General features: G+C 35.7%; 1 protein-coding gene across 1 annotated transcript in view; it reads left to right on the forward strand.

Moving 5' to 3' along the window:
* ADAM23 (ADAM metallopeptidase domain 23) overlaps nucleotides 1-26,548 on the forward strand; it is a 65,429-nt gene that overhangs the window by 22,586 nt on the left and 16,295 nt on the right. Inside the window, exons 5-23 of the mRNA XM_041403397.1 lie at nucleotides 9-91; nucleotides 756-819; nucleotides 3,084-3,156; nucleotides 3,631-3,707; nucleotides 4,582-4,647; nucleotides 7,515-7,586; nucleotides 9,963-10,129; nucleotides 12,038-12,122; nucleotides 12,902-12,992; nucleotides 14,585-14,633; nucleotides 16,129-16,228; nucleotides 18,654-18,725; nucleotides 19,469-19,555; nucleotides 19,706-19,786; nucleotides 21,694-21,744; nucleotides 22,218-22,281; nucleotides 23,594-23,699; nucleotides 25,143-25,262; nucleotides 26,219-26,387. Of these exons, the coding sequence (XP_041259331.1) occupies nucleotides 9-91; nucleotides 756-819; nucleotides 3,084-3,156; nucleotides 3,631-3,707; nucleotides 4,582-4,647; nucleotides 7,515-7,586; nucleotides 9,963-10,129; nucleotides 12,038-12,122; nucleotides 12,902-12,992; nucleotides 14,585-14,633; nucleotides 16,129-16,228; nucleotides 18,654-18,725; nucleotides 19,469-19,555; nucleotides 19,706-19,786; nucleotides 21,694-21,744; nucleotides 22,218-22,281; nucleotides 23,594-23,699; nucleotides 25,143-25,262; nucleotides 26,219-26,387 (1,677 nt within the window). The remainder of the gene's footprint in view (nucleotides 1-8; nucleotides 92-755; nucleotides 820-3,083; nucleotides 3,157-3,630; nucleotides 3,708-4,581; nucleotides 4,648-7,514; nucleotides 7,587-9,962; nucleotides 10,130-12,037; nucleotides 12,123-12,901; nucleotides 12,993-14,584; nucleotides 14,634-16,128; nucleotides 16,229-18,653; nucleotides 18,726-19,468; nucleotides 19,556-19,705; nucleotides 19,787-21,693; nucleotides 21,745-22,217; nucleotides 22,282-23,593; nucleotides 23,700-25,142; nucleotides 25,263-26,218; nucleotides 26,388-26,548) is intronic.

Here is a 26,548-nt window from a genome sequence, read left to right on the forward strand (position 1 = left end):
ATTATTAGGGGGGAGAGCATTGTTACTACCATGGAAATATCAGAGGTGTGAAGGATTCCAAAGTTGCTCTTTCAACTTGTAATGGACTTCAGTAAGTGCATGTTCTCATTTTTTAAACAAGGCTATAACTAATTATTATTCTTGAATATTGTCTCTTAATGTAGAAGGAACTGAAGCATTCGAGGCTGAAAGATTTTTTATGTTTTGAAATTTTTCTTATTGTCATTGGAATTAGTGTTTTGATGCTGTCTCATGAAACCTTTGAATACAGGTAAATATTTCCCCAGATGACTTATTATGGTAAAGGATAAACAAGAATTATATTTTAGCAGTTTGTATGCTCAGTATTCATGTATGATTCTGTCACAGAAAAATGGATCTTTTTGTTAGATTGTACAAGGAAAAAATGCAACAAATTAGCATTAATTCCTGCTAAGTGCAGCTCAGCTGTTGATTATATTTTGCATGCTAGGGTGTGTCGTAGGACTTCCTTTTTCCAAGGTCAAATCTTTACCCCTTTTGGTATTTTATCACTGCATTGCCACTACATTTAGTGTTAGTCCATTAAAATGTGTCACATATCTTGATAATTCCCCAATCTTGGCTCTAGCTACAGGTGGTAGTAATGAACATCTGTTTAATATTGGTCAGTTTTTCAGCCCTAAGTTTGGTTTTGTCTTATCAAAATTCATATCCTGGAGTCAAACTGATTGCCTTGTAATCCTAAATATCACTTCTTTTTCTCCATGTTCTAGTGGCATGTTTGAAGATAATACTTACTTGTACTTGATAGAGCCAATGGATCTGACCCACACTGCTGTAAGTTTATTTTTGTCTAATTTATTTGGTTTAGGAGACTACTCAAGGAATACCAAATAAAAGTATTGGAATAAATCAATAAGTGATAGGTCTCATGCATTAATATGAAAATGAAAAGTATTTTAAAACACACAAGTGTTCAAATCAACACTTCTTGATTTGAATTTGTTTAAGGTGGCAATTATGTAATTATGATTTACCTGTGATTTTTTTTCTGCTTTTCTTTAATCCTTTTTTTCCTACTTGCTGTTGGTCATTTAGATGGTGGAAACAGGCAAATAAAACTGTTTCCCAAAGCACATGGTTATGGACTGTCATAAAGTGCTTATCAATTTGCTCTAGTACTTGAAGTAAAGTTTTTATTAATTCATTGGGAGGATCTCTGAAACTCATTTGTACATTCCTCTCTAAATAGCTGCATCAGATTGCTCTTGGCCTGCCACGATTCCACAAAAAGCAGAATTAAATAAATAATTACATCTGGGTATCTTAAACTTTGTATGTCTTCAGTCAGTGATCATAGTATAGCTTAAATAATTGTGATCCAGCATGTTCAAATGCAAGATTATGCTGGATCAGCATATAGGACTGCATTTATGCAAGTATTTTGCCTTTTTTTTTTTTTTTTTTGTATTTTGTGTTTCACGAGTACAACCATTTCTAAAACTTCAGCTCTTAGTACAGCTGGCAGAGTTTCACAGACAGTAGTAAAACTAGGTATATTTCTGACCTCTGAGTGATTTTCAGCAGAATGATTTTGCAACATTGACAAAGAATTCCCAAGGTTTGTATCCTGCTTGGTCTGTGGGCTATATTGCAGATGCTGTGCCACAGTTCCGAAGCTTGTCTCGCTCTAGTATGTATTTGACAGTATATGTATAGTATGTGACAAATAACTGATGCTGCTGAACTGACACATTGTAGTGACTGGAAAGCTGAAGTTGGAGTCTGAATAAAGACCTGCAAAATCATTGGCTGATACTGTCAAACTGGATCAACATTCGGAGGCCTCGGTGTCATGTGGACAGTCAATTATTGGGCTACAAATGAAACTTCAGAGACATGGGAAAATATTACACCTAAAAGAATCAGTCTGCCCAGGAGCAGCAGTACATGCTGTGTATCTGTGATGTAGCACATGTTCGTAAAGGTTGCAATTCTAAAAACTGACAACACAGACACAGTAAATTCATGGAGATTATGTTTATACAAGGAAGAAAAAAATTTGACTAAACTGTTTTCTTGCTTGCTATACCACCAGGATATCTCTCTGAGTGGTATTTCAGTAAAAATTGTAAGCAGAACAAAAGTTCTGGTTATAAAAGTGAGATACCATTTGCCAATTCAAGGCTTCAAATTGAGCTCTAAATAAGAAAACAGATGAGATACATAATTTTCTCAAACGTGCTGGAAATAATACAGCTACAGAGAGCTTTCAGAGGCTCATTTTTTATTACAGTACATGAGATAAATATCTTGAACAGAGCCTTAAGCATGTACTTTATTCATCTTGATTAATCTTAACTATTGTAGATACTGTGTAAAACTCCCTCTGCTTCACCCCAAAATCTAGCAATATGTGCTGTATTGTCCTTCAGTGTGCTGTGTATTTCTTATGGAAGTTACAGAACAGTAGCAACCTACCCTTTGATAAGAATTGCTTGTTTTGGCAGGCTCTGCAGAGGAGGTGTTACGGAAAAAAGGAGTTATTTTCTAGAGTAGATACTCAAATGGGATAATTTGGGGCATGGCAGATTTCTAAAGAAATATGCATTAAAAATCTTGTCTTTTTAAAGTGTGGAATACACCAATAAAACTGGGTGAAAGGGTCCTCTTAAGGATAGTATACTGATTGGTTTCTTGCAATTTGCTGCAATTAGGATTTTTTTCATAAATGGTAGTAGTTCCTTTTCATCTGTGGAAAGAAGATTTCAACCAGATGCTGACATTCTAGTTTGATTTTTTGGAATAAGGGATCTGTGTTCTCTAATGCTAAGGCTTTTAAAGGACTTTTTTAAGGTAATCTCCAAGACATCTGTGACACTCTTTTTTTGTAGACTGGTCAATTTGCTGAAGCAGAGAGGCTCTATGATTTGCTCAGGTTTGCAAATAAATTGCTTCAGATTAGTACTATCCCAAATTGGTACTATAGTTGCTTGCGTTTTATAGAAAAAATGATAAAAATTATAAATACTGAAAGAAGTGCCACATTTTTCACTTGATGCTATTAATTAGAATAAAATTTCACATATTTTTCTTTTTAGGACAGTAAAAGTAGGCCACATATTATCCAAAGAACTTATGGGACACAAGCCTCCAAGCAGTTGCGGGACCTTGGTATGTTTTTGCTTGGGAGTTTTTAGATATTGGAAAATTTTACTATTAAGCTAGCAGTATTTATGAAATTGCTGCTTATTTAGAAAATCTTGAAAAAATTGATATTTACCTGCCTTTTTTCACAATTATTGCAATGCAATATAGGTGTTTCAAAAGGCAGCTGTAAGATTTTCATCCACAGACCTGTATTTAGCTTTTCTCTGAAAATCACTGAATTTAATCAGTGATATTAATGTACTGAGGCAAATGAGATGGAAGAAAATGCATATTCTAAGCCCAGGTTATAATTTCTTCACATCTCCTTGCATGCTTTAAAATTTCTGAATTACTTGAGTTTTGATATGTCTTTTATCTTTTTAAAAATGAGCTTTTGGATAGCAAGGGTGTTTATAATTTTTGTGATCTCAATGTACTTTTGGTTTGGATGGTGTACATAAGTAGTTTAAAATAATTCTTAAATTGTAATTTTTACAGAGACCGACTCTAGTTCTGAATGGCCCTTTCTGTCTGAACTGCAGTGGCTGAGGAGAAGGAGAAGAAGAAAGAGAGCAGTAAGTAGAAGTCTGACTCTGAGTTAAGACCATTTGTAAAACCAAACTCATTAATTTCTGTATTTTTTAATGTCAAGAGAATATAGGGTTTATGAAACAAGTGTTTTTAGAAGCTTAATATTGTCCCATAATAGAGTTACCAAATGAGAAAACAAGACTTTGCTTCAAAAATAGAAAATTTGGGAGAAAGGTGATAAACTTTCTAAAGTCACAGCAATGTTACGCATCAATTAAATTGAAATTCAGTAGTGGAAATTACTTTAGAATTTTAATTTTTTTGTCTGCTTGAGAATAAAGAATAATTTTGAATGAACTCTTGCTACTTTATAGATACCTGTTTTTATTGTCACTTGGCTCATTAAGTAGCATGATTAAATCAAAAATCCAAATGAGGACACCCAAAACTGGGTTACTGGGAGATCCTAAGTGGGCAGTCCTCATGATCTACACATGCGTATATATCAGTTAGGGGAATAATTGAGTTAAATGAGATTTTTCTGAATTTCTTCACTGAGTTGCATAATCCACACCATATTTTTGAGGGTGCTTATGTTTTTAGTAACTTCCTTCCTCATTAAATCTGTGGTGAATAGTACATAATGTAAGGAGGAGGAAAGCAGTGGTGGTGTCTGCACTGAAGCAAAAAGAGTAGACCCTGAACTTTCCTAGTGATGTGGCTCAGATTCTGAGCCAGTGTTTAAGTTACTGGAGCTATGATTCTTTACCCTACTTGCGTTTGTCACCCAGTTGTTTACTGCTTTACATACCCTAAACAATAGATATTTTATATGTATATGTAAGAAAATCAGCTGCAGTTATTTTTGAAAATAACTACATCTTCACGATTTCTCAAAGAATTTCTTTAATTCATCAGTTATCTCGTGGTGTCTTTGAAGAAATGAAATATCTGGAGCTCATGATAGTCAATGACCATAAAATGGTAAGTATATCAATTCAGTGCTAATCTGCCTTTTGGTGACAGTTTAGGCTGATGTACAGCCTACAAATTGTCACCCTTTTCTGGGCCCAGGATTTTATTTATCAGCATCTATTAACATTTGTACTGTAAGACACGCTGTAGGCCATAATACCTAATGAAACTTAATGTTACCTAAGAATTTCTGGGGCAATTATATATTCAAAATGAATCTGGAGCACTTTGGTTTCATATGGATAAAGTAATATGCCCATCACTAACAAAGTAAAACAATAAAACATTTTTGTCCAGAACAAACACACTAAATGTTCTAAAATTACATCCTATCTTTGAAGTTATATAGAAAGAGGTCAGAATTTGTTACTTTTAGTTTTACTGGTTAAAATTTAAATGCAGCAAAACATGTAGACAAAACTCTGATTGTTCTTCATGGCTATTCCATACTTATAAACAGGAGTGATAATGGAGTGCAAAGTAAGTTGTTTGTTTGATTCAGAAAGTGTTTGTCAATAAAAAAAAAACCAAAATGCATGGGGGGATGAAAGCCAAATTTTTTCCTCTTTTTGTCTTGAGGGATAACTGGAAAAAGTCGGACTAAGTGATATTTGTTGTAAGCACGACTTCTTTTTTTTCAAATCAAATTTTGCTGATTCAGTAGTTTTTACTTATTTTATTTGGAAGTAAAGAGCTTTTTATGTCTCTCACCCTGCTGCAAGTTTCCCAGTGCTTTATGGAGTTATGGGTTCTGTTGTCAACACTAAAGGATGATATTTAAGAGCAAGAAATTGAGGATATCAGAACAGGTTGCAGTTATTAATACTTGTTCCAGTGCTGAATGGACACATAATGTACCCTCCCCTCACCTGTCTAATAAATCATAGAAGTAGTCTGGGCAAACATAGCCTGTATTTTATCTGTGTTAATTTAGCACTGTGGAGGGAATTTGAATGGGTGGGAAAAGTAGGACAGAAATTTCTTGAGCTGTTTTCATTTGTAAAGCCACCTGGTAGGAAACTACTCTTAAGAGTGCTCAGGTGTTTGTTATTTAGCAGTAGGGCACAGTAACTGAAGTTATGGCCATTTTGTTTATGCTTGGTATTCCTTATGAAGAAAAAATATTCCTATATCTGTCTTGTTCCCCTGGCCTCTTGTATTGCAGAAGTGCTTGAAGGTGTTCACTACACTTATTACAGACACTGTTGTCTCCTCTAAAGCTTTATTTGTTAGAACTTATAGCACAAGATTTTTTGCTTCATAGTTATCAGTGACTTAGAAGCAGATATAGTTCTTTTCAAAGAATAAAGTGGACATACTTAGGGAAGTGTTCACAGTTAGGAGTCACAGCTTGCCAGTCCAGGAGCTCGCTGAATAGGTTTTCAAGGTTTTCTACTTACCAGGAGAGGGCATGTTTCCCCTGCAGCAAAAAGTCTTCGTCGGAACAAGGGTCTTAAACCTCCTTGATCGTTGTGTTAAATCATTAATACTGTGTATTTTCACAACATTTCCTTTCCTCTGTCAATAAAGATATCTCAACACATTAAATTAGGTTGTTGTGTTTTTTACTGGTTTAGGTTAATTTCTTTTAGGATCTGTGTTTAACCACATTAAGTTTATATTACTGTTGATTTTAGCATTTTAATTTTTTCATGAAAACCAAGAACATTTTCCAAAGCATATTATTTTACCTTTCCACTTCTGTAAAGGTTTGGCATTGGCTCAAAACAAAAAGGCAAAGCCACCCTTTCCCCCTTTGCCATTGTCCTTGCTCTCTGGGGAGCAGTCCATGGTGTAATGCTCCTCTCAGTGTGCACCCTAGGCACCTACTAGCACTGGACCTGAGAGCAGCTACTCAGTTAGTCAGAGAAGACTCCCTTCTTCCAAGGCCTCTTTTTAAGTACTGTGTTTCATAGAGAGAATAACTGACACATTCACGGAACACTGTGAGGCAATGAGACTTGTTGCTTTTAACCAGCAGTGGAAATTAGTAAGTTTTTTGATAAATGCTTTTTTCTCCTGTTCTAAGCAATTTCATGTTCATTTTCTGTGAAATTTTGAAGACTTATTTTCCTATCTGCAAATCATACTGTGTAATGTAATCTTGGTTTATAATTTTACAGTTTCTTGAAAGTTATAAGGATTCGTGTTCAGATACCATAGCTGCATCCTTAAAAAATTTGACTTGGAACAGAAGGGGCTTATGAGTCAGGATGAGGAAAGACATGAAACCATTGTAATGACATGCACAGACATTGTGAAGCAGAATTTGTAATACAGCTCATCTAGGTCTATTAAAAAAAAAGTGAAGTTAGGATTTAAGAAATTCAGCTTAACTGTTTTCATGTTCAAACATATATTTACTTCTACCATGCACTCCCTCTCCCATTTTGCCTTTTCCTATGACTACTGCTACATGTCACAAAAGTATTTGTGTTGTGGTAGAAAAGGAGGGCTTTGCAAAGAGCTGTGCACAGGATAAGTGGTAAATGCTTCATCTTTTTGTCTTACAATTAGTGATGGAATGTGGCTACTACAGTCTGATATGTAACTCATCAGGTTAAGTAATATTAATGGGTAAAGCATCCTCTCAATTTTGAGCTCATGTTTATGTTCATGTTTACCTGTAATTTTGTCTCAAACATTTGAACTCTGATTCTAAACATAGTATTTGTTGTGGTTAAATGCCCCTTTTACAGTTGGGAAAAGCTGCATAACATACAGGGCTTCCTTTATCTTCCAGGGATTCTTGAATATGAGATATAAGCTGTGATCTGAAAGGTGTTTTGAGTTTTCCCATACTCTTTCTTAAAATATTAATTTTACTTTCATGCTGTAAAAATAAAGAATCAGTAATCTACTTTCTCTTCTTTTAGTTCAAAAGGCACCGTTCTTCAACTGCATACACAAACAATTTTGCAAAGTCTGTGGTAAACCTTGTAGATGCTGTAAGTATCAATATTTCTTCTGAAAATTGATTCACTGGCTTCTACTTTAGCACTGTGTTAAAAATGTTATCATTTTCAGATACCAAATTTCAATTACACTTTAAAGTGCACTTCTAAAGTTCCTCTGCAGAAGAATAGCCTGGGGTGAATGTATAAGAAACTACCAGATTATCTGTGGCATTTTTGTTAAAGCTTGCAACTGAGTTTGCCTTTGGCAGGGGTGATTTCATTATCTGTCACCAATTAAGAATGAGATTTAATCAAATGTATATTTGTATCTAACTGCAAGTGATTGAAACTGCAACTATAGCTCACAAGGGATACATATATCTATTGGAAGAAAAAGTGAGTGTGAGTAAAATAATCTGCTTTATAAATCTCTATTTATAGCTTAAAAACAGAAAAAAATGCCACTGTACTACATTATAAATGGGTGGAACTGACACAGATACCATAATTGTATCTGTGTTAAATTTAAAACAATTTTGCATACAGCATATAAACTAAAAGTAATATTTGTGGTAAAATTAATTTGGTGGTTTTTTTCCTCTTTTTGATACACATGATCACACACCTTTCAGAGCTCTGTGTGTAGTGAAAACAGGTAGATTTTCTAGTAGGGATGAATACAAAGGCTACCAAATGCTGACTCTGAGTCCCTTTTCCATGTGACATTATTGATACCAGTGGAACTGTGTGATATGATTCAGTGCAAAACATTGTCAACAGCTTGACTTCGAGGAAAAAGTGCAGTATTTGTTCTTACATATAAAGTGTACTGGACATATATTGAAACTTTAGGTGAATATACTTATAATATATGGAATACCAGAAGTGTTTTGGAATATTTTTCTGTAATGATCTGAAAATGCCAATAGCCTAAAGAAAAATTTCTATAGCAGATAAAAATGTAAATATGTGTAATATTTCTCCAGTTCATATTGGACATACCCAAAGAAAAGGTGGCATCTTTATTTTTTCCTCATCTGATAATTATTTTTTCTCTTTCTTCTGCATTTTAAGAAAAGTTACTTAATGCATCTTTTCTTTCTCTACTATGTCTGTTTTTTTCAATTTTTATCTATGTGTATGCAGAAACACAAGCTTCATTCTTGTGTAGAATTCAGTCCCTTCGTAGAAAACTTTCAAAATGACATCTTAATGGTTTTTTGTTTAAATAAAGCATGAAAAAGAGCAGGATTTCTGCCTTGTTATTCCCTTGTGTCCATAGGGTGTGGGCTATATTCCTTACTGATTTATTGTTGTGAAAAGGATAATGGCTTTCAGAGATCTTCAGGTTCTTTGCCTCCTCTTCCATTCTTTTATTTTTGTTTGCTTCAGGAAATAGAGTTTTCCTCCCACAAGCAGAAGTAGAGTCTTTATTGATCCACCCCTGTGTCACTTCAGGCAGTTTAATTTCATTGGGTTTGCTCATGTTGTAAACCATTTTCTGTGGATGCTCTCAGCCTGTCTCCCTGAGACTGACGCATGCTAATACTCTCTTTCTTCAAAGGTCTTGGACAAAACTGAGCTTATCTGGTTCCTGTCTCTTGTTTTTATATTTCCCTTTTTTATCTAAGCTGAGTATTATAGATTGACTTTTTAATAAGGATAATGCTGTCCTGATACAAAACTGGGTTTCTGGTCAGGGTGAATAAGGAATGCATCTTTTGTAGATCTATGAGTTCTGCATAAACTTGACATATTTTGAACTGAACCTAAAGACAGCAGTAGTTTTATGTCAGAATAAAGTATCATGCACAATGTTAAAATGTGTATTTTAAAACCCTTTTGTTATTATTAATGCCTGATTGTTGTTTCCTTGTCTATTGCTGCAGTAACATTAAAATTTATAGAAAACTGAATATTTTTCCTTAATTCCACTCAGGCAATGTGAGAATTAAGTGATCCTACTATATAAATGGAAATCCAGCATTAATTAAAATTTGGATTTATTGGAAAACTGAGAAATTAAATAATTCCTACTTTAAAATTGTCTTTTGCTGCTCTTTGAGATATAGTTCTTTTCTTTTTCCTTGAGATCACCCAGTGTACCTTTACATTTCTACTTTGCTGATTTTTGCACAAGTTTTCTGCAAAATTCAGTGGCAAAGTTATTTGCCATGATAATTTTTAAAAAAATTGAGTGGCTCGGAAAAAAAGCAACTAGGGTTGGTTTTTTTTTCCCTTCTAAAACATAAAATTTAAGTGGATCAGAATATCAGCTTTTAGGAAATGCAAGGCATTGCCAGCTAACTGTTTCCCCATGTTTTCCTCCTGCTTTGTCCCTCTTGTCCTTCCGCTTTACTCTTACTGGCTAGCCGTGCATGTTTGACCCAGTGTCTACTCCTGTGCCTGTCCTGTCTCTGCCCTCAGATATACAAGGAGCAGCTGAACACCAGGGTGGTTCTGGTTGCTGTGGAGACTTGGACAGACAGAGACCGCATTAACATTCACCCTGACCCTCTGCAGATGCTCCACGATTTCTCCAAGTACCGGCAGCACTACATCAAGCAGCACGCCGATGCTGTGCACCTGCTCTCGTATGTATCCTTAGAATGTTAGTTCCTCTCTGCTGCTTTTCTCTACTTGTCTCTTCTTTCTTACTTTTTTTGCTTGGTATTCTCTGTATCAATCAACATCTGCCTTCCTTAGGAAGCTTAATCTATATTTAACACCTTTTTTTATAGGTGTAGTATATACCATGGTCATGTCGATAGTTATCTGTAATGATATTTGAATGTCTTTGCAACCTGGAGACAGTGTCACATGTGAAGTGTCTTTAGATGAGCCCTTAAGGACACTTAGCTTTGCTAATCAGGTGTGTAATGTGCTGCTTTTCCAGTTATGATCAGGAGAGGGCAGAGCTGACAGGATTATGTATTGCCACAAGAGTGTTCCAGTTAGTAAATTTATTCACACATGTGGCTGCAGTGATGATTTGTTAATGGAAGGTCTTCTCCTTTAGAGCTGTAATGAATTGTTCTGAAAGACAATGCATTTTGAAGGGAAATTCCACTTGCATCACTTGGCACGACTTCAGCCTGGAGCAAGGATTATTTTACTTCGTGGCATTGTAAGCGAAGAGGAGGAAATGTGTGTTCCCCTGTGCAGCATAGGGAAAGATCTTGAGCTGTCTCCCAGCAGCATGACATACTGTGAGGATGGAGTAACCAATGTCTTCCATGGTGAATGTAATTTCTCCAGTAGTTCATCTTCTGCAGAAGAAGATAAAAACAGGAGATGAAGAATTTCCTCCAAGTTTCCCTAATACTGGCATCACAATGCAATGCTGATTTTGTTCTTCATAATACAGGCACAGTGCTGCTGACATGCACTCTTAGAGACTTCCATGCATGCTTTGTGTCACCTGCCAGCAGCAGGCTCTTCTCATGGTGAAAGGTATCAAATCCAACCTGAAATACCAAAAGTTCCAATTAAACGTAGGGTGAAAAACCCCTTTCACTGTGAAGTTGTTCAGATGGTGGAACAGGCTGCACAGAGAGACTATGGAGTGCCCATGCTTGGAGATGTTCCAAAGCTAGTGGAATGTGGCATGCTCCAGCTGAGCCTCTTTGGAGCTGGGGAAGAGATGAACTAGAACATTTCCAAAAGTGCCTGCAATCCTGTCTGTTGTAAAGTCCTTGGCTGTAAATGTTTAGTTAAGCTGCAGCCTGAATGTTCTGATGGCTGTTAGAATGTTCTGAAAAATAAATACATACCTGTATGGGGTAACCTGTCATTTAAAAAAAAACATCAGTTTTCAAAGGCTGGGTCATTCATACAACATGCAGGATCACTGTAGGTTGTTTGTAGGCTGTGTAGATTTATTGTTATGACCATGAAGTTAAAATAGGTGTAATTCATAGTAATTTGTAGGCATTTTAATGAATAATTTAGATCTTCCAGATTACATTACTTAACTAAATTATTTGGGCTTATTAGCAATAAATGAAAGGAGGCAAAGTTAAAGAGCAGTATTAAATTATTTTCCCTTTAGGTGTCTTTCTCAGTCTTTTCATTTGGATTTAAAACTTAAATTGGTTTGGATTCAGATAATAATTTTTAAAGTTCTCAGTAGTGGTACATTTCAGAATAGAATTCCTTCATGACTAATCATAAATTGGAATATATTGTGAACTTTTTAAAGAAATGTTACCATTGTATTGTCTTAGGAGTCTGGCACTCAAGATTTCTGTCCTTGGTTTGTTTGTGGGTTAAGACTGATTCTGACTCTACAAGAGAAAAATAGTATTTATGTCAAAGCTTATAGAAAACCATCTCTCCCAGTGCTGGTATTCTGTCTGTAAACTTGCAGTTGCTTTTTATGCTAGAAATAGATGTATGTACATGAGATCTATCATAGTATGTGTGAGAGTATGCTCTTTCAATAAGCTCTTGGTGCACAATGTCAATGTGTTATAGTTTCTTCATTTTTATTTGTTTGTAAGGAATGTGACATTTCATTACAAAAGGAGCAGCTTAAGTTACTTTGGAGGTGTTTGCTCTGTGGCCAGAGGAGTAGGAGTGAATGAGGTAATTTTTTTTTTCATGACTAAAGTGAAATAAAGTAGAATGAATCTCTACATTATAATCTCAAGAGTTCATATGTTTCAGTATTCAGGGCTTTAAAGATAATATACATATTAAAAAGTTAGGATTCTCACAGCCAGCCTTCTTGATTATTGTCAAACCACTGCTCAGAGTGCCTTTCTTTTTAGAGAGTATTTCTCCTGTCTGCATTATTCTCTTAAAAAGAACTTGAATTGGCTTTTATTGTATTTAATAGGAATTTAGACCCAAAAATCTGAGACAGGAGTATTTGAAACACAGCACTGAATATCTTTGTTTTACCATTGTAAGACACTTGATCTTCTGAGGTACCAATGGCATGTAATTCTTCCTAAAATTTTTTAACATTGAAATTATAAAACAAATTGTCCCTGTGTATTGATTTTTTTACTACTAATGTTTGGGTTTTTTTCCTCAGTGCAGTGTTAAATTGATGATGAAATTCTTCTGGTTTTACATGGGTTAAATCCTATTATTACAAAACTGTACTGCATATATAGCAAATAAACTTCTTTCTTTAGATTAACCAGTGGGGAGAGATTGCCTGAGATTAGGAGAGGAATATTTTATCTGTTATGTACTTTATTGAGTTTATTTTCTTTGCATGCACACAGAATTGTGATTGACTGCACTGAATTATTGAAGTAGTAGGTATGTGGTAAGGCAGAATGAGCCAGTGTAGTGTTCATTGCAATAACTAATGGGTTTTTGTTTTTTATAATTGTGCTTCTCTTGGAATGCAGTATGGCCTCCCTTTGCCCATGGCACAGGAACTAGCACAGAGTCTTGCTCAGAATCTTGGAATACAATGGGAGCCAGCTGCCAGGAAGCCGAGTATGTACACGGAGTCTTTTGTCTTCCTTAGCTACATACAAACACTTCTTTTATTATGTTTGAAAGAAATGCCAAAATTGCTGTAACTATAGAACAGGAATTGCTGCTTTTGGAAATGTATGTAGTGAAATTTCAGCCTCACCAAAGTAAGAGCCTCCAGTCCAGTGACATTTTGCATGACCTCAGTGATGTCCTGTGTCGAGGTTAGATTCATAACCAATATTCAAAGGTATATTGATAAAAACACTATTAATTCATTTAATTTAGAACTCATTTTCTATCATCATGAAATCTGTAAATGCAATAGAACAATTGCTGACTTCTTGAAATGCAAAAATACCTGATTTACAACTAAAGAAATGGTAAGGAGTTGTAACCTAGTCCAGTGTGATATTTGCTCAACTTGTTATCTTGCTGCTTCACAGTCAGACCAGATTTGTGTTACCTTAACAGCTGTAGTGTTGGTACAAAAACTGCTGCAAACCCTTTTTCAGGGCTAAAGAAAATTGCTTGGTTTTCACTTGCATTTTGTAAGGAGTGTGGCTACCTGCTCTCTTTGTTTCCTCTTAAAAAATGTGAATGATAATGTTGACTTTACTGTGGAATCACTTCAAAAATCTGCGAATTAGGAAACCATGCTTAGGAATACTGTTTTGTAAAGCATTGCTTTTGAATTGTGTAAACTAGCAAATTGCTAAACTATTTTCTATATAATTGTTTTACAGGTAAAACAGAGTTCAAACAATTTGGAACTCAGAATATTTTTTAACTGAAAAATAGTTTTTTGATATGATAGCTTAGTGTCCTTATTTGGATGCCCTTTATAGGGAAAGACTAAAGAAAGACCTGGGGAGAGTAGAAATAGCCACAAAAATGATCTCTGGATATTTTCCATGGAGAAACTGGATTTCCAGTAGTAACTACAGTGCATCTACCTTTGGTAGATAATTTTATGGGCAGTTTGCAGCTTCTGTTTTACCAACCATAAGGTGCTGATCTTTTGTTTTTATGTTATGAGTTTGGTCACTGTTGACTTACGTGCTATAGCTGTAAGTAAACTGTAAATCCATTTTCAATCAACTACTTTTTCGAATGAATGTTTGATTGGCTGATTGACATATTGCTATTAATAATTTTGTGCCCAATGGAAAAAGGCTGGCCTGTCCAGTAACAATCCTCTTTCAGGGTATTCTGTATTTTTAGGAAGGAGAAAATTTAAATATTTAAACAAAAAGTGTTTAACATTTAAAATCATCAATATTATGTGTGCTGCAGACAGCCTTGTGCTGCCTGTTTTGAGAGCACGGAGGGAAGAACCTTGCCAACTATTTTTAGCTTTGTGTAGTGCCTGAAATTTTGTTGAGTCTGCAGAACCTGCAGATATGGTAAGCTGAAAGTATTGTATTTATTGAAGGTATTAGTATGTCTTCAAGTGGGCTGGTTTCCTTTTTGGGGCTAGAGTTTGTACAGCCAAGCAACCATCAAATCTGTGTATAATTAGTCAAGCTCCATTTTTTTAGTACTTTATATTTATTGTAAGCATATTTATAACTTCTCTCCTTTTCTGTTGTATTGTGGTCTTGTCTGAGAAGAGTGTGACTGCACTGAATCCTGGGGTGGTTGCATCATGGAGGAAACAGGGTATGTCATAAATATCAGTAATTGAGGGCTCTGGAATGAGTTCATAGTTTACATTATGGCAGAAATTCTTATGCATTCAGTTTTATCCATGTGTTTTAGCGCTAATAAATGAAAAACTAGAAACAGTTGGAACTCAGTCCTTGGGTATATAAATGGTCAGTGAAGTCTGAAGGGGAAACACCTCTATATGGGAGGAACTTCATTGCCCTCCACCCTCACATACTGCCAAAGATTCTTTCTCTATACTGTAAGTAATTGATTAGAAGAGAATAACTTCTGAAATATAGGGGTTTGAGTCTTACAAATCACTTCCTGTCAGTATCTTGCTCATTGTGGAAGCTTGATTGCAAAAATCATGGAGAAAATTAGTTACAAATAAGACTGAAGGAGCTTAGTTCTTCAGTAGAGTTACTTGTGGCTTCCCTGCAGACTTGTAATTGCCGGCCACTGTAGGAGTGCAGCAGAAAATCATTCCATAAGTTTGCTTCTGGAATCCGAGGTAAAGCATTGATCAGAATAGATACTGCATTCCTTGATATGGTGAACTGATCAAAGTATTGATCTTGGATAGAAATTTCAGAAGAAGAGGCTGTGGAATAAGCCTCTTCTGTAAAAAAGGTTAACAGTAAACAAAAAAAAATCCAGGAGCAGAGGATGGTCATGTAGAAGCTGATAAAGGATTGACTAATGAAATGAGTGAATAATTAGCTGCACTTTAAAGCCTTCTCACTTAACTCCATCAGTGTCAGGAGACATTTTTTCTGTATGGAATAATTCAGTGGGGAAATAGCTCAGTGGCAGTGAGCTGTTAGGAAAGGAATGGCGACCCTCCTTATGGCATGGTTACCCCAACTTTTATAGTGTGAATAGATCTCATTCCCAGATCTCAAAACATGACTAATAAACATATCAGACAATTTCTGAGTGAGAAATTACTAATAAAGTACATTTTTAATAGTCTGGGAAAAAGATTGCATTGAGGAAATATGAGAGAAATCTGTAATATTATGCAAAAAAAATTTACTCTTTCTTCTAGTATAAGAATTAGGGAGACATGAAAAGAGATTAGCAAATATGACAGACGAAAATGGGATGAAATTGTTCTTCTACCAGTCTGTATTAAGCTGTGAAACTTCTTGTAGCATCTTGTAGGTGTTAAAAAAAGCCTGAGAGGATACTGGATTATGCATACAATAGAAAGGGTGAATAGCAGCTACTATGATAATGTGGGTTTACCTTATTAAGAAGTTTAAAACCTACAGTTTCATATACTGTACATAAAGAAGAAATATAAAAAAGGCAAAACACTTAAAAATTTTTCTTTTGTTCTGATTTTATGATTTGAGAATGAGACTGAGCTGTCATAGTGTTGCATACAGTGGTTGTAAGAAACTGGGATTTACAGTATTTAAAAAAAAGTTGTGACCCCTTTGCCCCTTTCCAGTAGCTGATGGTGTTTCAAGGCATTTACTCACCTAATTCTTTGCCATTTTAGGGTATACCATTCCAGGAAATTCTCCAAATGCAGCATTGCAGAATACAAAGAATTTTTACTTCGTGGGGGAGGTGCCTGCCTTTTTAACAGGCCAACAAAGGTAATAAATAAGTAATAAATAAATAAAATAAATAAATAAGTTGGTAGTCAGGACATCTGCTACACGTTGTAATGAAAATGTAATGATTTTACTGACATCATCTGTTCTCAAATTTATTCTGATATCTGTGTGGGTATTTTCTTGAGGTTGTAATTAGCTGTTCAGCCCCTTAGCATTTTAAAATAATATTGAGAGGAATGCAACTTGATTTCCATAATTCTTCATACTCAAATAATGATAAATGTCACATTCAGCATAAATGCACTTCTTATTAAGCTGGAAGTAGTGCAAAATAAATCCAGAAGTGTACACTCCACCTCTACTCAATTCTTGGACTTTGTGTCTGAGGTTGTTAAAAAGAATGCCAGTTACCACATTGGGAAATAGAAATCCATAGCTGATTTCATATAAACAGTAGTAACTTTTGGTTGTTCTCAACATTAGCTTAATTTCATTTCAAGTATACATCTAACAAACTGTAATTCGTAGATGTTTCCTTCTACCATTGCTTTTTTGCCTAAAACCTCACCAAGGTCATAATTTTTTCTAAGACAATGTTAGCCTGACACCTCTGTATAGCTGAGCAGTATAAAAATATTCCATGTGGCTCTTTTTGCCAAGTAAGAGCAATCCAAAGCATTAATATTCTATTTAATCATAGTGTCAAACTGCTGTCCTTGTAGAATTTAATACCACATGAGGCTATTAGGCTGTTCTATTTACTATGCTATACCCTTTGGTGGACCATCACCTTGCACAATTAACTAAAAAAAAATTTTGCTTGTTCAAGTGAATCTTTTGAATCTTTTCCCAGGGTAGCAAACTGCTTATAGAGTAAGAATGCAAGAATTCTTACACAAATGAATAAGTAGGGAAATAGAAAAGCACAGCTTCAGTTTTGCAAAGTAATGTGAAGTTGTCAATATGACTCAATTTGACAGAAAAAAAATCGGATTTATTTTGGGGGAAAGGCTCGTGGGGAAATGGTTGAATTATCTTTATATATTATCTGTGCCAGTGCTTCACGGCTTTAAAGTACTTTGGGAGGGAAAAATAGTCATACAATGTTTAGAATGCTTTTATTTAGAGGTCAGGAGGTAAGGTAGAAAATTGTGTGTTTAATCTTTTGGTAAGTAAAGCAGAGTTGTTGAGCAGTCACCATGATGCCATTTATAAAATTATATCCTAAGTTATGCTCTGACATGTATATGAACATTAAATGGCTCCTGATTGCCATAGGAAATTTGTGTGTGCCTGCTTGTGTTCTGTAGTTTTCTTGTTTGATAGAGAAATGAATTTCAGTTTCAGAGTAAGAGATCTTGCTGTTTGCACCTAAGTGTAGTAGAGACAGAAGCTTACAGAGGGGGGGAAAAAAAAATTGAATGCTTTATTTAATCCTGTCAACATTACTGGTGAAGAAGAGCACATATGGATATTTCTTCACTATTGTTTTGCTTCTGACAGCCAAAATTGTAGGTGCTGTTGATTACCTATGTGGTCAATACAATAAAAGTGAAATGTTGCATTTCTTTTTTACTAGGCATTATAATTCCCCCCTGCCCCAACCAAAACCACCAAAGAAGAATTCCATACAAGTTTATATATATAATTTGTATTGTATTATATGTTGTGTTTCATATCTTGCTGGTACTCCATAGCTTTACTTCCACCAAGCCCGTGCAGAAAGGTTTGCTCACATCTTTCACCCTTAGATTAATCTGCTCACATTTTAACTTGGTAACTTCTAACTTGTCATTTCAAGCATGTGGTAGTGGATGTCTTTCTCCTGCTAATATTCAAATTAAATTGGTGATTCCTGATATTCCTATATTATTTTAAAGCAGAATTATGTTGAAAACAGAGAAGCTGCTTACAGAATTATTTCTGTGACAAGACTGAAAAGTACCTTTAATCAAAATTACAATGCGTGAAACCACTATAGAATCTGCATCATCCTGAGCTGCAGAATGTATCTGCATTGTATGTATCTGGTTCTAGGGTTAGCTGTTTAGTAGTCTCTGTATGTGGTTGTGTATAACTTACTAATAAGGCACATAGGACTTCCTTTTGGCAGCATTTCTTTCTATTTATTATTTTCATGCACAAGCGTTGCACAGGAACAGACAGTAGCTCATTGCATGAGCAAGTGTGGTTACCTGAGCAAATCCCAAGAATGACATTGTAGACCGATTTCTTGAAGGAATTGACAGAATACTGGGAGTCCATGGAACAGGAATGAAGTTCAAATGTCATTCCCTTAAATGTTATCGTAGTGTCTCTATGTATCATGTTTTTGATGGCACGGCAGCTGCATTGTCTGGGACAGCACATTTGTGTAGCATTGCACAAATGGGTTGTGTGTAACACGGAAGTCACTTAACGCTAGTTTTATTCTTACTTTGGGATGGGGCCTTTTTTCTTTTAGCTCTTTGAAGCCACTGAGTGTGGAAATGGATTTGTAGAAGCAGGAGAAGAATGTGATTGTGGTTTCCGAATGGTAAGTAGAGTTATCAATTGCTCCATGACTCTTTCTTATGAAATGTATTAAGGTAAATTAAGTGATTGGTAAGAGAGGGGGGAAAGGTTATGGAAATGAACTTGTTTTGCCTGTTGTTTGGAAACAATTTTGTTAAAAGCCTGTGTTAAAACATTTTTTCAAATGACAATGAATGCAAAGACAGTGTCCTCTGAACAGTTCCTGTTACACCAGTGACAAGATACAGCTGTTTCCCAGCAGTTTCTGAGTTGCACTGGACACGTGCTTACCTCTTTGCTTTTCCTGAATAGCATATGTGCAGTGGGAGACTCCTCACTGATACTTTGGAGACTGGTGCCTGTTTTCAGACAGAACAAGTAACTTTTGTTTTCTTCTGTATTGCAGAAATAGTCCAATAATGTTTTTGCAAAAATCTGCCCTCCAGATTTGAGTTCTCGTTCTAGTATTTAAATATAATTGCACTTGTAATTAGGTTGGGAGTTTTTTCTGCATTGAATACTATTGAACTAAGCAGCATAAATTTGGCGCAGGCCTCAGAAGGTGTGAATCCCTGTGTTGCTGTAGCATTGTATGTCACTGTTTTCCATTTAGTATTTGAGTACTGCAAAGGCTTCTTCCAGCTGATAATTTCAAATCATCAGTGCTCAGTGCTAAGCTGAATCTTTTGTCCGCTGGTACATAATAATTTGATGTTGGAAAGATTAAAATGGAAAACCACACTTCTTGCTTATTTTTTTCTTCAGGAATGCTATGCAGACTGTTGTAAGAAGTGCTCTCTTTCTAATGGAGCTCACTGTAGTGATGGACCCTGCTGCAATACGTCGTGTCTTGTGAGTGTTGCTGCCATATATCAGTCGCTCTTTTCAGCTGTCCATGGCAGTCAAGTCATGTGCAGCCTGTTAAAGTTCAGAGTGTGTTTCAGGTAGAAGCAGTTTATGTAGATGTATTCCCAGTGCTGAACTATGTTTTTAATTTTCTAGTTTTTCCCACGAGGTTATGACTGTCGATATGCAGTGAACGAGTGTGACATTGCAGAGTTCTGCACTGGGGATTCTGGACAGGTATGTGTGCAGAAATGTTCTCTGCTTGCACTGCTGATGTTTGTTTGCAGTCTTTTTCTTGTATTCATTTAAGAGGAAAATTGTATTAACAAACTGCACAGTCATATGGCCAAAATGATGATGTAATAATGGAGTGTAAACTATTGTAAACTCATGAAAGCAATAATCTAAGCGGACTCAAAAGATGACTTCTATAGGTTTATTTGGTTTTTAGAAGTCTTGGGGTTTTGTGTATAATATTTGTGTCAGGCATCCTTCTTTACTGTTTGCCTGGTCTATAACTTAAATAATAAGAAAACACTGCAAATGTGAATGTATTCAAAGGTAATAACACTAAGATTTTATGAGATAAAATGGCTGAAAATATAATTGTAAAAAATTACAACTAAAGGAGTATAGAAACATAGAATCATTCAGGTTGGAAGAGACCTTTTAGATTGAGTGCAACCATGAACGCAGCACTGCCAACTGCACCACTAAGCCATGTCCCTAAATGCTGCACCTACACATCTCTTACATACCTCTAGGGATGGAGATTTTCCTGTGTCTCTGGGCAGCCTGTTCCAATGCTTGACAACCCTTGTCATGAAGAAGTTTTTCCTAATGTGCAGTCTAAACCTCTCCAGCACAACTTAAGGCCATTTCCTCTCATCCTGTGATTTCTTACCTGAGCAGAAGAGGCTGACCTCTATGACCTCCATACCCTCCTTTCAGGGAATTGTAGGGGGTGAGAAACTTCCTCTTGTCCAGGCTAAACAACCTCAGATCCCTGAACTGCTCCTTGTAAGACTTGTATAAAGTGTGTTATGTTTTCTAAGAGTGTGCACATGTATGAGAATTTTAAAAGTTGAGGATCTTACGCATTTGTCCTGAAAACATTTGGCTAATATAAAATAAGGGAATAAACAACAACCAGAATGTTGTTTGAATTTAATTTCTTTTCAATAGTCAACATCCTGTATGTTTTCCATTTTCACAGCAGCTTTGATGTTTTAGGTGACATATACTCCTTTTCATTATTGAATGTTTATATATTTATTCTGTTTGTATAAGAACTTCATAACTCATGCAGTCATCTACTGCATCAAGTTCTTCGCCTTGAAGAAATGAGATTCAGGACAAATCACAATCTCTTTGGGCATTGGCTGTAGTTAAAAATGCCAATAAATTACCAATTACTTCCTTTAATTTTATCATCTGAGACATCAATACATAGACAAGCAGCTATTGCCAATACTTTATTGTAAATCTTTTACTGTGTAGGTGGAGCATTCTTAATGAGAGAGAGAAGGGCTTTCTCAAGCTGCCCTCAGAGTATTGGCTAACACAGTCCAGTGCAGCAGCATTCTCTTTCCAAATTTTCACAGGTCCCTTTTAGATGAGGAAAAACCTTAAGAATGGTTTAAAGTGAGTCCTTACTTTAGTAGTCTGAGGTTTCTGGACCGAGCTATTTGTTTGTACAAAAGAATTTCCAGTGCCAAGGGAACATAACAATTAGGATCATTAAGCCCCCGGAAGCTGTGTGAGGAATAGCCTGCTAGGCTGTGACCAGGTGCTCCCTCACTGTTGTAGTGGAACTGAAATGCATGTTGTGGCAGTGCAGCAAATGTGGCCCCAGTATTAGCTACCAAATAGCCTCTTACTGAACACATTCACTTTCATTTTGTCTCACCTCCTTCATTTCTTCTTGGAATATGCAGGAAGTTAGATTTGAACATTGTATTAAATGGATCGAGATATTAATGTTTTCATTTCTATTTGTAGCTATGAAGATTATTGCACTAATTGTGTTTTCAACCCCCTTTACATGTTGTCCAATTTTCTTAAAAGTAGGAAAATTCCATATGTGATACTCTGATGTATTATTACAGTACACATGACAAAAAAATATTCTTAATTTTTTTCAGTGTCCACCAAATCTTCATAAACAAGATGGGTATGCCTGTGATTCTAATCAGGTATGCAATGTTTTAAAATCCCTGCACATCATCAAATAGAAATCAGCCAAATACACATTCTTGTTTTGTTTTGGTATTGATTTTTAAAAATCCTGTATTCCATATTTCTTCATAAATTTTATCCTTTAAACATTAGTGTTGCTTGTGTTCTATGCACTCCTTGAATAGTAATAATATCTACTTAGAGTGAAATCCACTTGGTATCTCTGCATTTAATATGTAGATATTTTATTACACTCCATGTTAAGTTCTTTCCAACGGTGTTCCTTCCAACTGCTTAAATGTCAGCATGTATTGGACACAAACTGGCTTTGGGAATCTGGGCCAAAATGTGTACTTGATCTACCCAAATTCATGGAGCCTACGTCCCAACTTGCATGTGAAGGGTGAAAATGAGACATTTGTTGTGGGAGGGGAAGGAGATGAAGTTGTTTTCAGTTCTCATTCCTAATTCCATGTTGTGTTTTGTTTAGGGTCGTTGCTATAATGGTGAATGCAAGACAAGAGATAATCAGTGCAAATATATCTGGGGATCTAGTAGGTTGACTTCAACTTCCTTAAATGTATTTTATTTCTAGTTCGTTCCTGCTTTTGCTTTGGATTTTTTGTGGGTTTTTTTTTTTCTAGTTTGTTCCTGCTTTTGCTTTGGATTTTTCGTGGTTTGTTTTTTTTTTTTTTTTGTTCTTGTCACTACAAGCTGAAGTTTTCTGATCAGTAGAGTGAGTAGACTGCAGTGGGAAAATGGCTTGCTTGCCAAGTGGAATTCTGCATCTGGGAGTGGTGTCAGTGAGAACGATGATGTGGCTGCAGATCTGGGTAGGGCAGGCAGCAAATGCTGCTGGGGGGAGGGGGTTGAGGATTTTTTGGGTGTAGTTCAAAAACAGATTTTTTGACTTTTCTTTAATGACAGTCACCAGTTCCATTATCCCATCAGTGGTTCATGCCAAAGCTGCTCCACCTTGCCTCTCCTTTCTATACAATTCTCCAAGTCAGGAAAGTCAGTACATTGGTGTGAACTTAAATATGCATAGTATGGATTTAAGTCCAGAAGTGTTGAGTTAAACAGAGTTGCAATTGCAATGGGCTTTGCTTGCAGCAGAGGGGGGCTGAATGTTCTGTGTAAGGACTTGGAGACAATTCAGCAGAGAACTACCAGGATGTCCGGTGCTCTGGCATTTAGTGTGTTCTTGTGCATTTTGTCTAATCATAACTGCCACTGGGGCCACTCTGTCTTAGCATTTTATCTTCCTCTATATAATTGTTGTGCTTTTCTATTTTCTTTTTTTAGATTAATTTTTAGAAAAAAACAAATGAGCTCATCAGTAAATAATTATGGCTTTAAAACCTATTAGTTCAGAATTTTAGTGCTAAAAATAAGTTAAAATTACACTCTGTTCAAGTTTGGTTTCCTGTGAACATCTGAAAAATAGAATAAAATCAACATTGAGTTGATGTCAGAACATATGCTTATCATAAATGTCCTATACAAAATCTTCTGAAATGCAGATCAGGAAAAATAGCAATGAAAAACAACTAGATTAAATCTATGTGCAACTGTTATGAAGCGAACAAAATTACCACAGATAAGATTCATATGCAGAATACAATACAGACACCATGGAGGCTACTTTTAGAAGTTCAGAGCAAATTTTGAACGTATCAGTAGGTATTTCAGTTTAGTGTGTTCTCCCTTTTAGTCACTGGAAAATACCATCTGCACACATACATGTGTATTTAAATTGATGTTTTGTATTAAAAAAATTACAGAGAATGGCTGCAATAAATAATGCAGGTTTCAAAGCTGTCATGTTGCTAGTGAAAAACATGTTTCTTTTTTCTTCATCAACAGAGTCTTCAGGATCTGACAAATTTTGTTATGAAAAGCTTAATACAGAAGGCACAACAAAAGGAAACTGTGGAAAGGATGGAGACCGATGGATTCAGTGCAGCAAACAGTAAGTTCAGCTTGGTAGAGATTATTTGTAATTTAAATAGATTGGTAATGGTTTAACATTGTCTACTTTTTCTACTTTTTCATGCATGTTTCAGCAGCTTGTTTTGCTTTATTTTGAATCTCTTTTCCCTCATGAGGTTTGCATCTTGAAAAACTTGCACTCTGACAAATCTATAAGTGACTCAGCAATAGACTTGTAAATAATTCTAGATTTTCAGAAGAATATACTGTGACTTCAATTATTTCAGAGTAGCTGAGGGACAAGACAGCAAAAAGTCACAAGTTCATAACAAAAAAAATACCTCAGCCTTGGCAGGGATAAATTAGGCTGCAAATACACACATTCTGTTCACTTGCTCTGGGACTGACACCAGATCATGCTGTTTCAAGTTTGTTCCAATCTTTATTTTGACCAGAGAGGACCATTAGACATTTGGATTCTTTAGAGAAAAGGCCTGATTAATTTCTGTGTGATCATTACCAGATGAATGTTTGGTTAAATTTACTTTTCAAGTTAATGATCATTAGTAGATAGACTTAAACTTCTCCCGATTTACTTCTGCTTTGTAATTTTTAATTACGTACATACAAATTTCAGTTTTGGAATAGCATTTTCCTTCTTTGACTATTTGATGCTTGTATAGTGGATTTTTTTTGTATTATTAGCTTTCAGATGGGATCATAAGGAAAGGAGTTGTTTAATTTAGATGAGGCTAGTTGTGTTCTAATGTGTCTATTAAACCCCTCATTTCTATAAAAGCTTTTCTTTGTTGGTAGAGAGATGCAGGACAATGCTCTGGCTGAAGGGCTATTTATGTTCTTTTCAGTTTTAACAAAGTCAATTTCCAGCATTCATTCACCACCTGCTTCTGTGACTTAGGACAATCAGTATTAGTTAATGTCCTTCTATTGAAGATAAAGAAGATATGTTGTATATATTATATAAAATATATTTAAATATATGCATGTATAAAATAACATTAAAAAAGAAGATTCTTTACCAAAACTTGGGCACACACAACTTCACACTAAAAATTTCTGTTAGGGTTCTGTTGTCCTGTAAGGGAAATAAAATGCAATGAAGATTTCAAACGTGACATTAACGTATGGTGTGTAAGCTGCCAGAGAGAGAGAAAAGCAATTCAGCCTAACTTGACAAAGCTTTGTGCAGTTTGGCTCCTCTTACTTGTTCTGGATTGTTCTTAGAGCACAGATACATTCTGTGCTCATGTGAGCATTCACTGGTGCACTGGAATGAATGATGACTTGTTTCTGCCTTTTGTCATTTAAATAATATTTTATTTCCAGGCTTGCACTCTGAAAGTCTGTCACATGGCTATGGTAATATATTACTGTGATCAGCAGCACCATTGCCAGACTCTTTTTTTGTGAGTTTACTTCATACTTTTCCAGTAATATTTTGATTTTTGTTTTCATTTTCCAGTGATGTTTTCTGTGGCTTTTTGCTCTGTACTAATCTCACTCGAGTTCCACGAGTTGGTCAAGTTCAAGGAGAAATCATCCCAAATTCTTTTTATCATCAAGGACGCATAGTGGACTGCAGGTAAAAGATAATGCAGTATTCCAACATGATTTATCTCTGTCAAACCTAATTGAATCAAGAGAGACATAAATATGAGAGTCTGTGAATTTTAGGTAATTACAGCAAAATCATTATTCTGAGTATTTCTTTTGATTAAAAAAAAAAATCCCCAAACCATAAAAAGCCTAATATTCCACATTTAAAGAGGGTAAAATGGGGGTTATACTCCTGAATCTTCTGCTTGATCCCTCCAGTAGCAGAATATCAGTCAGAACTTAATGCTCAGCATTATGTTTTTCTGGGGGTGGAGAAAGTCTGTGATTGCCAAAGACCTGTATTTTAAATATAACGATTTTGAGTGTTAAATACTCAAAGAAACAGTGAAGTGAGGGCTGAGAAGGGGGAAACTGCAGAGTTGTGGCAGGGTAAGATGTTCAGCTACAGTTCACTTAAAGAACAGGTAAATGAGTTTCAGTCTGCTGCACTGCTGGGTCTGTGCACAATACTGGGTTTGTATTTTGAAGACATTGGCAACATTGCAGTTTTTGTCACCCTAAGAACACTCTTACATAGTTGGGTCCTGAGTGAACAGTGGTTCTTAATTCTTGCATTATTCCACTTGTGGTTTTATTTAAATCACATGGGAAGTTAGTTTTTTAGTATTTTTTTCTAGCAATAATATTTCACAGCATTTGGGGAAAAAAAAAAAGAGGAAAATGATCTCTCAGAGACTTAAAAATCCCCAAAGACTGAGGTGCCCTTCTTGAGTATTTAAGTTCTAATCTAGACTTATTTTTATTTTGACAACTGGAACACTGTCTTTGCTGTGAACAGACAGCAAAACTCTGCAGTTTTGTTCAGTCTGTCTGAATGAAAGAATGGTGTGGGGCTTTCAGTGTCTACACCAACATGCTTTTAATATTTTCAAAGGATTCCAGTCACAATACTAATACTGTCTTAAAACTTATTTCTCCTAGTGGTGCTCATGTTCTTTTAGATGATGATACAGATTTAGGTTACGTGGAGGATGGAGCTCCATGTGGACCTCAGATGATGTGTCTGGACAAAAAGTGCCTGCCAATTCAGTCCTTGAACATAAGCAGCTGTCCCATTGGTTCCAATGGAAAAGTCTGTTCTGGTCATGGGGTGAGTCTGTACTGGGGGTGAGCTTCCCCAGCTCTCTCTGCTCTACCTGATCCTAACATCTGAAAGTCTTCCTAAGACCTTCTGATGTGAAACCACAAATGTTGGGTTCAGGGGAAGACTGCCATTTTGTGATGCATAAAAAAAAAATTAGAAAGGAAACT

The sequence above is a fragment of the Onychostruthus taczanowskii genome, unplaced genomic scaffold (assembly GCF_017590055.1).
Source record: "Onychostruthus taczanowskii isolate IOZ18803 unplaced genomic scaffold, ASM1759005v1 scaffold20, whole genome shotgun sequence".
NCBI lineage: Eukaryota > Metazoa > Chordata > Aves > Passeriformes > Passeridae > Onychostruthus > Onychostruthus taczanowskii.